Source organism: Vanessa tameamea, chromosome 25, assembly GCF_037043105.1.
Source record: "Vanessa tameamea isolate UH-Manoa-2023 chromosome 25, ilVanTame1 primary haplotype, whole genome shotgun sequence".
NCBI classification, from domain to species: domain Eukaryota; kingdom Metazoa; phylum Arthropoda; class Insecta; order Lepidoptera; family Nymphalidae; genus Vanessa; species Vanessa tameamea.
The window spans coordinates 8053021-8065835 of record NC_087333.1 but is presented as its reverse complement, the minus strand read 5'-3'; the positions used below and the strand labels follow the sequence as shown (position 1 = coordinate 8065835).

Sequence of the window (12815 nt, the reverse complement as noted above, 5' to 3'; positions counted from 1 at the left end):
CTGATCTGACGGTTAATGTAATGCCGTGACGTGTGATCACGTCATTACATTAACCGTCACTCAAAACAACTGCCGAATAATATTATAAACGTTTTTATTCTAATTGTTCTAAAATTACAAGATATTGCAAGAAAATATATAACACTGACAGACTTTGACAATTCAGTAGAAGATATCATATCTAATTTAAATCTTGTAATGACTAATTAGGCCATTAAAAAGGTTCCATGTTGATATGACACTAGACGTAGTCCAAAGATGTAACACTATTTTGAACCAAGTTGTCATACTATGTTAGTTTAATTTTATATGCAGTTCTGTTTAGTGCTTTAGTTTCAAAAGGTACTAAGAGTTTACGACTTGATAAATGAATGAATTTGAAAACCGACGAAGGTTTTCTTACTCTGACTGTACATTAAAAAAAACCCGCTGAGTTTCATTCGCCGGTTCTTCTCAGGTTCGAGGTATTTGTTTCCGGACTGTGTTCGATTCTATATTGAATAAATATCTTCGACTTTGACTTTGACGTATATAACAAGGAATTAATATTAAAAAGTCAAATCATATATTTGAAGGCACTCGGCTATTGGCAGGAACGCCGTTATCATCCTTGTTACTTAACATATGATTTATTTCACTCATCACGAGGGCGCGGGAATGTTGTAATTGATTCCGGAAATAAAAGTTGGTGTCGTTAAACTATAATGTTGAAATGTTTTACACGCGTTCGTACAATATTTTTCAATTGTTAAATCGAATAATTAACTGGGATTCCAATTATTATAGACGTCGGTGATTCGCGTGACATACACCGCCATTGTCGGCTGTTATCTGTTGCCTTAGCATTTTTTTAGCAAGCTCGACTCACCCTCGTCCAATAATCGTAACCTTAAAATTTAATTCGGCATACATCAATTAGATGGCATTTTGATTTGAACCCGTAAACTTCGATCAAGTTTCCCCCTTTCAAACCGCTAGACCATGTGTATTATATGTAATCCCGAATCAATTACTCCGTACCGAATATAGTCGATAGTTCTAAAAGGAAACTAGAAATACTAATTACACTTGCCTCATTACGAAACCAGCTGAAAAACGCACCCGATCTCATTGCGTTTTATGACTTGGGTAATTCTACTAACAAATTGCCACAATTGTTTTCCTTTTCTACTAACACAGCGACGCAGTTGTGGTTCCGTCGAAGATTGGAATATAATTGGGTTTGTATCATAATTGATATAAATAAGTAGAATAGTGTTGCATATCGATAGTCCACTATCGATCGACTATCGATAGTATCAATAGAGTCGCTGCTGTCAATAATATTGCTTATAGAGAGGTAGCGATACTATCGATATCCCGAATAGTTATCGAGTTCAACTATCGATATTTCTGCAACGCTGAAGTAGAATTTGCTCTCAGCTACGATGAGCTAGAGTTTCTTTGTGAGGGATAGTCCAAGTTGAATCGGTATAGAAATAGGAATGTATATAACATAACCATTATAAGTAGGATTACCCCCTGTTTTGAAATCTTGATAAATATCACTAGACTTATTATAACTTAAATTGTATGATTACGATCCTAATTAATATTATACGGTCAAACGTGAGTTTGTTTATTTGTTTTTCAAATCGTAAATTCTCAAGTGATCTGTATCAAATCTTACACGTTGTCGGTACAAGGAAATTGGGTACTTACTCTTACCCGTTATCCTTATTGCGGACGGAGCCGCGCAAAGAAACTAGTCACGATATAAAGTTATATGATTTGAAATAAAAACATGCAGCTTCAAGATACAAATAATAAACGAGATATACTAAACAGAGACATACTGCACATGTAACAATGTCCCACTGGACAATCGCCTTTCTCCTGCAGAATTCCCTTGGAAAATCTTATGCTACCACGCTGCAGAAATTCGGCACAATTAAGGCATTTTCCATCAACAAATCAACCAACCAACTTTCGCAGGCGGTTTCTCCAAGCCGATATGCGTTGGCAACCTTCACAAAAAGTGCCCACTAATTCCTCAAAGGCCGGCAATGGTCCTGAATGCCGTCTGTTTCTGCAAATGTCCATACGTTGTGATAGTCACTTTCCATAATATTAGCCTCCTGCAAATTTTCGACTAATTACATTGAAAAAATCTTAAAAATCTTGTAATGGTACACAACATATTTAAAAAAAAACCGTCAACGAAATAACTAATGTATTATATAAAGCCAGAAAAAGTGGAAAGCGACTTTTCCTTTCAAGATGGAGGAGGGATTAAGAAAACTAGTAAGTATTTAGTTGCGTTAAACTTCGAGTTATATCTTTTTTCCTGATGCTATTTCCTGGAAGGAGTGGTTTTGAAAGTGACTATGTATTACATGCCATAGGGTTGCCATAAATATAATGTAAATTATTTTAACATAACTTGTATTATTAAATGTTTTGTATCTAACTCCCGATTCATATTAGTAAAGTATCGTTTTTGGGCTACGAAATGGGCCATTAATATGGTGTCTATAACCTTGTATGACGAGCAGTTGTATTTTATCTCATCACCTAAATTTAAGTTATTTAAAACAATATGACACTACAAAATTGATTTACGGCTAAAAGTTAGATTATTAATAGTCAAATAATAATAATTATAGAAGATTGCTTTAGACGATAATAAATATAGTGTAATTTTTATATAATAAAAAATATAATGTAATTTTTTTATCGTCATAATTACGATAATTGCAGTTTGAGCAGCCTCTGATGTACGCCCAATCTTCTACATTCAGCCCATCTAAGTCATCGGTTCATCTCGCTTGATAACTCCTTAGTTATAGATGTATATAAAAATATGTTCTCATAGAAAAATAAGTGACAACCCTAATACTAAATTTATCTAGACACGACGCGAAAGATAACGACAACTCTCGCTGGTGCGGGATCGATTCTGGTTTGAGGTATTACCGGTGTGTGACGGGTTAACAGTACAACATAGTGTAGAAGAAAGTTGTTTATCCTTTGATATGCGAGATAAAATCTTGAAAACTATTTATTTTATTTAGGGAAGTTAAAAAGAACGCCGTTAAGTTCTGCATTTAATATTTAACTAGGAATTAGCAGCACTTCGCACGATTATTATAAAGATTGGTTACTAGGAGAGCTGAACTGAGATAAGAGCAACTCACGGCGTCATGGGTGATCTTGTAACGAACTAATGGTAAAGTCGACCCAAGTTTTTCGGGAAAAACGTGTCAGTCTGTATGTCATACTGCTAGGTTAAGGCCTCCTCTCCTTTACGTCACGGTAGCATGCGAAACCAACGAGACGGAGAGGGTACCGCTGGTTTTTTAGTGGGTATTCCGGTGTACCGCCTACATCTTGGACACCGGCGAGTTCCACATACCCCCCACTTCCACATGGGGGAAACGCGTAACGCGTTTTTCCAGCGAAAAAAAAGGTTTCCTCTCCTTTAGAGGAGATGGAGCTCATCCCACCACGATGCTCCAATGCGGGTTTGTACAGATGGCATATTATCATTCGACATATGGTTTTTCACGATGTTTTCCCTTCTCACAGAAGGGCTTGTGCAAGCGATAGTGACGCATTGGTGATGTAAGAAATAGGGAATATTTCCTACAGTGGTGGTGGTTAGCATAAGATGGCGAATTTATACATCTGCCTACATTATAAAAAAAATTTAGTCTCACGAATTAACATTTGAAATCTAACCAATACATATTTATTATATTTGAATGAAATTATTATTTTTATACATAATATGTAAACCGAATTAATCAATATGTTGCAATTCATCACATTCATAATAATCTTATCTCATTGATAAAGAATCATAAAACAACAATTACAAGAATTGCAACAGACGCATCAACAATTACGCATTCTAGATTCCATGATTCATAATCACTAATCCGCTGTAAATATTTAAAGTATCGTTTCTTAGTTACGAGTTGAGTGTAGTAAGTAATGATATTGACGATCTGAATGGATTGTTTTTTATAGGGCGGGCAAATTAGCTATCTGATGATATGGTCACGATCTGCCATAGACATTGGCGTTGTAAGAAATATTAATAAATCCTTAAATCGTCAATGGACCACTAACCTTGAGAACAAAGATGTTATGTCCCTTGTGCCAGTAGTTACACTGGCTCACTCACCTTTGAATTGGAACACAACAATATTAAGTATTGCTTTTTGGAGATAGAATATCTGCCGAGTGGTTGGTACCTACCCAGACATGCAAAAAGTCCTACCACCCAGTGAATAAACAAAATAAAACACACCTTGCAATCGTCATCATAATGTTGGTTGGTAGTTTTCGCGGCTTGTATTGTGGCCTAACCTGGAATTCTACGCTGTGTACAGTCTCGGATGAAGAGATTATCGTTGAAGATATCCTGGGACTCAAAGCCAATTTACTAGTCGTTACGATCGTCATATATCGTTCTTTATTGGGATACGTTTGTAACACGCATCATAGACAATTCTAGCATCAAAATAAAACGAATCGCTTGAACAAAGTAACCGGAAGTTCGTCATATACTTACGTAATGTATTGTTATTAATCAAACGCATGTAAACACTAATGATTTTGTCGTGTTTGTTCTCGTAAATTAAAACATTGTGACAATTGACATGTGTCAGAACGAGGGGCAATTTTATTTTTTTATAATCTGTTCTTTAAAAACGCACAGCCAAAACTATTGAGCCTAGAAAGATGAAATTAGCAACATAGGTTTATTAAGACGTGGATGTCTTACAAAATATTTTTGGAAATTTCAACTTCAAGGTGGAAAAATGGAGGAACTTCGTTTAAAAGTCACGTGTTTTTACCAGAGGTTCATTTGAATGTGTTCAAAATAATTTAATTTTCTAAATTTCTTAACTCTTGATACCGAGGCATTATAAAGTCAGACGGTTGAAGGACAAAATAGTGAAAGTGTCATCGAAATCAATCCGATATATTTTATGGTCCAAACGATTTCAGGTGACTCGGTTAACTGCCTCACGATTTGTTAGAAAAAAAAACGACAAAATCTAAATGTATTATTTAGTACTTACATGGAATTAGGAATGAATAAATCTATCATATTCAAACATTTAATACGTGGTTTAGTGACTAGCTTTTTATACCAACTTTTGCGGTTCTAGGTTAAAAATTTCAAATACTAGGTCAGTGAAGTTATTGGATTTTTCTGTCCAAAAAAGCAATGTCAACGACCTCATGGTTCGGAGAGCACGTCAAGTATCTCTTTTCAGTGGTTTTCAGCCCAATTGTATTAAGATAATCAGTACGTATACATCCTGTACGTATATCTATTACTGACGCAGGATAACAGATAACAGAGACGTTAAGAAAAGGCAGTCAACATTACATTATCCTATCTTTATATATATATAAATCTTCTGTACGTGTGTATGTAACCGAAGTCCTCGGTTGGACCGATTTCAATGTTTTTTTTTGATGTGTAGGTATTTGAGTGGCTCATTGGATGTTTTAGATTACCTACACTAAGTGGCGCCGAGATCGAGAAGAAAATGAAATTCTATTTTCTATTCTATTTTATTTTCTAATTCTATTTTCACCCGGTAGGGATGAAAATATAGTTAAATATGAATATAAATATTACTTTCGTGTAAATTTGAAATCGACGCTCTTTTAACCGACCGCTCTTTAATATCAAATGGGTTCCAGTTTCGTTCGTACATCGATACCTTTGTACGAGGTCGTTCTTCTGAAAAATTCACGACGGTAATCTCTATTTCAATGGGATGGTAAATTTAAAAATATAAATCTAAATATTTTTGGTATAATACTTGTTGCATTCTGGTTTGAAGGGTGTTTGAACCAGTGTAGCTACAGACACAAGGGACATGCCTTGTAGCTCCCAAATTTGGTAGTGAATTGACGTTTTAAGGAGAGGTTCACACTTACACTTCCTTAACATTTAAATTCTGACCACGAATTAAAAACACTAACTGGGGTTAATGTGTGTCATAAAAAGTATACTTTTTCCTGAAACTCAGCAAACCGTATTGGACGTCGAGGTGAATGGTGATAGAAATAAATACTTTAAAATCAATTTGTCAAGAAATCTTATCGATGACGCGTGACAACGCAGGTGCAGATTCCTTGCGCAGCGAGAGCGACTGTTTGTACGTCTGTATCAATAAAAACTTATGTGGAGCGACAACCTCAGTGTAGCGTCGCGTTTTGTTATTCTCGCTGTGATAAAATACGAAGATGTTTTGAAAGTTAGAATTGTTTTTATATTTATTTCTGACGCGAAATGTTCATTTCTAAATATCTTATTATATTCGGGAGTTAAATTTATAGCGAGATCAAATAAAGCAACTCTTTTTTTACGTAAGCTAGCCGAGCAATGGACCACCTGATGGTGATATACTTTTAGACGTCATTTGACTGTTAAGTGTTAACACCTTCATTGCAACAAGTAAAAAAGTGGTACTGGAAGTATACAAAAAAGTTTTTTTCTCTTTTTCTCCACTAAGTATTCAATGTACTTACTGTATGTTTTCGAATAATTTTAATTAAAAAGCAATTATTAATATACATCTCGTTCTAATTTCAAACTGTTATCTTGATAAATAAACTGAGCATAAAAGTTCTCAGCCAAACGCAAAGCATAAATAAATAAAAAAAAAATTGACTGAAAAAGTAAAAATCATTTAAAAAAAGTCGTCTTCGAAAAAACGTAGTTTCTATGTACTCTGTGGTTCGGCGGAGCTGCTAGCAAAAGAAACAAAAAAAGGAAATTCTTAATTTAAAAAAAAAACTCACTCGAACAAAAGGGTTCTTCTTTGGCAGTTCATGGTCGACTTCGTCGCGTGACTCGTCGTCAGCGGAGTTCACCCTCACGCAGGTCTTGTGCTGAGTATCACACATACTCGGCACACATCATACAAAAACAAACAGCACAGCACAGCACTTGCACTTCCGCACAATACAACAAGTGATCACAATCACATCAATCACTAATTCTAAAATTTGAAATTTGAATCCATAATAAATTCCGATGCAAAAATGAATAAATTCCTGCAGTCCGTTATTTAAATTAACAGTCGTTTTTTGATTAAAAGATTAACTTTTTATGAAACCTTATTTTTAATAAACTCGTTTGTTCCGTTCGTCGATGCACTTTTTAAATATAGAACTGATTCGATTGGAAATAGAACCGTTATTCACTGCGATTTCCAGGTTGTCGAACGTCAGCAAAGATCTGAAACAAAATGTCGTAGTCAGACATGTTGTGTGCGACTTTTTAAATAATGACTAATGTTTATTTTATAATGATCTCATATAGTTACTCGGTTTAATTCACAATCTGATTAACGCTTGAGCAATTACGATATTTTCAAAGATAATAACTACAATTTCGTAAAACGTTGTCACTATTATCTAATGATAATTAAGTATGTACCAATGTTGATTAATGAATGTATACCAACCATTGAATATGTACTAAGCGTATTAATTTTTACTATCTTGTTAATCTTGCCAGTGAATTTTAAGACGTAATTAATTTTAATTTAACTTTATAATGATGTAACTTAGTTACTGCACTTCATGCTACACATGCAGGCTTCCTCACATTTTCTTTAACCGTAGATCACGAGATGAAATTACATTCACAAATTAAGCACAATTAATATTTAAGTCTATCTATAGTGATTTATACGTATGTCTGTCTATTTGTTGTCATTTCACGTTCAAACTATTGAACCGAACTCGATGAAATTTGGTATAAAACAACCTTGAACTCTAAGAAAGGATATAGGCTAGTTTTATTGCCTAACACCCGACGAAAAATTCTAAAACGGGAGCGAAACTGCAGGCTATATTTAAAAAGATAAATTAGTCTTTAAAAACTCGGATTGGCTGTTAGTGAAAAATACCAAAATAATCACGTTAATTATTATATTATAACGTTATAAAAAACGTTGTTCAGTGATTAAATTATTACTGAACTCTCTCTTTCTCATCACCGATTTGACATTAGAAAGAAGAAGACAGCATTGTCTGGTAATCGCCCCCACAACATTTATAGGTAAGCCGTGTGTAAGGTTACATGGTGGAGCGCCTCGGAATGCGAGGACGGTCTATTATTTATCAGATTCCAATCACAGATGCAATGTTTACGGAACAGTTACTATATTAAAACAAATATGTTTCTTATATTCAATAGAAGTGTAAGTTTTATCACGATCATTGTATTCGAGATTAACGTCTATTTTATTGAATGTGATTGGTAAAAAGGCAGTTTTATTGGAAAATGATAAAAGCATGTCCCGAACTAATTGTTTGTTATTCTGAGATCATATTTTAGTTTCCTTATAATAATAACCTTCAAAGTGGCACATGAAGTGAATTAGAAACATGAATTAAAATTTTTAACTGCTTGCCTGTATAGGGCTGTGACCTTCGATTTTAAAGAATATAATATAAAAAAAAAACTATAACCGACTTATATAATAACAGAACATGCATTAAAGTAAAAGATACTTAATTGTATATTTTATCGAGAGGTTTTATAAGTAGTCACTACAAGATTACTATTTGAACGTGTGCCAAGCTATCGGAGAATGAGCGAATGTCAATGAATGAATATTGTGAGCATTAATATATAAATAAATAACTACTAAAAAGATTTTGATAAGTAGTGTTTGGAATTAAAAACACAACTGCCATATATATATATATATATATATATATATATATATATTTAATATCATGCATTTGAAAGTTATGATGGAATAAAAAAAAACACATATATACATATAAGGACCCTGAACACGTTAGACTTCTTTTTTGGGCGTGTAAAAAGAAAACGTGATTTGGGCCCAGTTTCCGTAAATATAACGTAGTTTTGACACATTGTTGTGTGCGATTATTGGTGGCAGTTTCGTTCCTTTCTTGCCTCCTGGATCCTAATTGCGATGCAACGGGGAAAACTACTAGAATTCACTATTCTACAGTCAGGAATTTCAATTTTGAATTGTATATATCTTTACATAATTGAGATTCCGTAATGGTTAGAACGCGTGAATCTTAACCGATAATCGGGAACCCAGGCAATCACCACAGAATTTCAATGTGTTTAATTTGTGTTTATAATTCATCTCGTGCTCATTAAAGGAAATCATCATGAGGAAACATCCATGTGTCTAATTTCAATAAAATTCTGCCACAAGTGTAACCCAACCGACATTGGGGCAGCTTGGTGAATTAGCTTGAAACCATCTTCCAAAAGGGAGAGAATTCCCAGCAATGTCACATTGACAGGCTGTCAATTTAGTTTTTACTTTAAATAGGCAAAGATAAACCACTTCAGTGCCTTTTACCCTCTATTAGTCAAGCGATTTCTTTTTGTTAAGTGCTATCGATATCGTAGTTTATGTAGTAACTTGTTCTATTGTCTATTTTTGGTGCTTTTCGCTCTTTACATCACGTCAATTGGATGTCAAATGTTGTTTATTTGGCTTTTGTGCTCTCGTAACTGGAATAGACAATATGCTAGAAATTTTCGACAAACTTCCATTTAAATCATCAATTTATATAATTCTAGAAGTATATTCTAATGTTAAATTATTCAACTATTTAGTTCACAATGACATTATCAAAGTAATGGTTTTGTGAGTACGATTTAAAGCCGTTTAAACCATTGATCAGTCAGCGTTCCCAATACATACTATTGCTATTGTATGGATTTACGACACAGAAATATTCCTAATACGTTACGGTTTAAGTATTAACTGGACGTTTTTAAGTTTGCCCAATTTTATTATGATTCGTATTTTGAAAAAAGAATCGTAATCGGTTAAAGGTTTTGATTATAATACTCGTATTCGTCCGCGTAAAATAGGGGTGTTTTAGACTTTGTTTGTGCACAGTATCATTATGGTCGGTTGAGTAAGAATTAAAAGCGTAAAAACATACAAAATCACTTTTGAATTTATAATGTTCCTTGGATAGTAAGTTTTTTAGAAGCTTGTATTGTGATTTTTGATTTTTTATGAATTATCTGAATAGAGAGGCTCTGTATTGCTGAAATAAAAATGTAATTAGTTCAGCGACACAGGTGATATGATATTATCATACATATATTTTCCTTTCCGACTTCATCCGTGTGAAGAATTCACTTCCTAATCACAGTGCAACCTATCGTGTGCAATTTCACAAAAATCACCGAAATCGGTCCAACCGTTTAGTAGGTTTTCAGTGACATACACAAACAGAATATTTATTTATATATAACTCTTTATATTCATAGTTTAAGTGCATTGAGAACGAGAGCTAAGATGCTATGTCCCTTGTACCTGTACACTGCCTCATTCACCCGGATCACAACAATACTAAGTACCACTGTTTGGCGGTAGAATATCTGATGAGTGGGTACTATCTACCCAGACGGACTTGCAAAAAGCCCAACCACAAAGTTAATAGACTTGTTTATTAAAACATCGAAAAACATAATTCGATCAATATTAACATTTAATGAGATTAAAAAACGGTTATTTAACAGAATTATCAATGTACATTTACTAAAGCTACACGGCATGCTCTAATTCCTCACAGCACGCGAGGTCGCCGCGACCGGTTCAAGGAGACCGTCATAATCTCGGCACAGTACCGAGTACCTATCTTGCGAATAACTAACGAAGAATCCATACAAATTAACCTTTATATAGTTTTCGCACATAAAAACCATTAAAATTATTGAGTCAGAACTTTCAACAGAAATTATAATAGCTTAGAACGCATGCATCTTAACCTATTAGTGCGGGTTCAAACCAAGCACCACTGAATTTTCATGTGCTTAATTTGTGTTTATAATAATTCATCTCGAGATTGGGGTTGAAGAAAAACATCGTGAGGAATCACGCATGTGTCTTATTTCAAATAAATTCAGCCAACCCGCTTTTTAACCTCTCAGGGATGATTTCTGTGATAAAAACTATCTCGTGTAAATAAAAATATAAAATATTTCAATATTCAATATTATTGCTTAAGCATTAAGAGCTACATTTCATGGGTATGTATTCAATAAAGATAAAAAGACACTGCCTACTCAGGCAATATGCTACTATGGTTTATTTCTAAAACTAAATCTACACTTTAGATTTTTAAGATGTATTATTGAAACGTTTAATTAAAATCAAATCAGCACACTTGGTGGCAGGGCTATGTGCAAGCCAGTCTGGGTGGGTACCATCCACTCATCATATATTCTACCGCCAAACAGCAATATATAGTATTGTTGTGTTCCGGTTTGAAAGGTGAGTGAACCAGTGTAACTACAGACACAAGGGACATAACACGTTAGCTCCATATGTGATGTAAGGAATGGTTATTATTTCTTACAGCGTCAATGTCTATGGGCGGTGGGGACCATTTACCATCAGGTAGCCCACTTGCCCGTCCGCCTACCTACCTACCTAAAAATTATAGCAGTTTTTGCATGAAAGAGTAACAAACATCCATACATTCTCATAATTTTTCATATTTATAATATACGATTCCTTACATCGCCCATGCGCCAACCTTTAGAGCCAAGATGTCATGTCCATTGTGCCTGTATCCCGGTCATTTTTTTCTTTATGACAATATCTTAGTTACGTATGTGTTAGTTACGTAACAGTTATTGATGCACATCTGTATATTATATGTGCATCAATAATTGCATATATGCATATATGATTGATAGAAAGCCGCAACATATTCGATAACGTTTATCTATGACAATATGTTGATAGTAGTTTTATCAGTAATGAAGTTTCGATCAACTGTTAACAAACTAACAAAATGGGTTATAAACACAAAAACACAAATTAGGCACGTGAAATTTCAGTGCTTAAATAGGTTGTTACCCGCAGCCATCAGTGAAGATGAACCTGTTCTAGGATCTGCGTCATCTCGACTGAGGTTTGATTGACAAAGTTATAGGTTTTGATTATTTCCCTATCCAATCAATATTAAAAAAGCTGAACTGTGTTTGTTACATCATCACGTGTAAACCACAAAACTGATCGTTATGAAATTTGCCATTAAGGTAGCCTGGATAAGGATTTAGGTATCCCTCATGATTAAATTACAAAAAATGGATCTGCCATGGTCGAAGTTGTGGGGAGCTATACCGCTGCGTTTTCATACCAAGTAGACGGATAAATAATGAAAAAGACACATTGAAATCATTGAATGAATGGATGAATCATTCACTTCCAAACATTCCATTCAAGTCACTATATCTCTACATAGTATAAAACAAGGTCACTTCCGATCTTCTGTATGCTTATATTTTTTTAACTACGCAACGGATTTTGGTGCAACTTTCATCAATAAACAGAGTAATTCAAGGAAAAGGTTTATATGTATAATACATGCATATTATAGGAGAGAAAAGCCGTGAACTTAAATTTTCCTAACCGGTTTTTTTCCTTTTAATCTTCTTTTTTGTTTTCTTCGATTTAAAAGTTGTAGACCCTTATTGTACTCCAGTGAAGCCGGGACGGATAGCTTGAAAATTATATAGATTTAAATTTAATTCACTATTATTATACATTTTCATTATTAATTTTCCATTAAAGTTAAACACATTTATTATGTTTTCTCTCGTTATAATGAATACGTGTTTACTTTTTTATTGTTATTGCGTGTGTGTGTGTTTTTATAAGATTTGTTATTTAGACCAAATATTATCTGTTCAACTGAGATAACTGAAATACAATTTCCTTTGGCGTTATCTTGTGTTATCTTAGCATAATTTGTACAATTAAAAAAATACT

The 12815-nt window shown here is 34.0% G+C and overlaps 1 protein-coding gene across 1 annotated transcript in view; it reads right to left on the bottom strand.

The window, feature by feature from the left end:
* The window catches only part of LOC113396219 (rhophilin-2), an 87449-nt gene that overhangs the window by 57646 nt on the left and 16988 nt on the right, over positions 1–12815 (bottom strand). Inside the window, exon 2 of the mRNA XM_064218915.1 lies at positions 6814–7252. Within this exon, the coding sequence (XP_064074985.1) occupies positions 6814–6918 (105 nt within the window). The 5' untranslated portion in view covers positions 6919–7252. The remainder of the gene's footprint in view (positions 1–6813; positions 7253–12815) is intronic.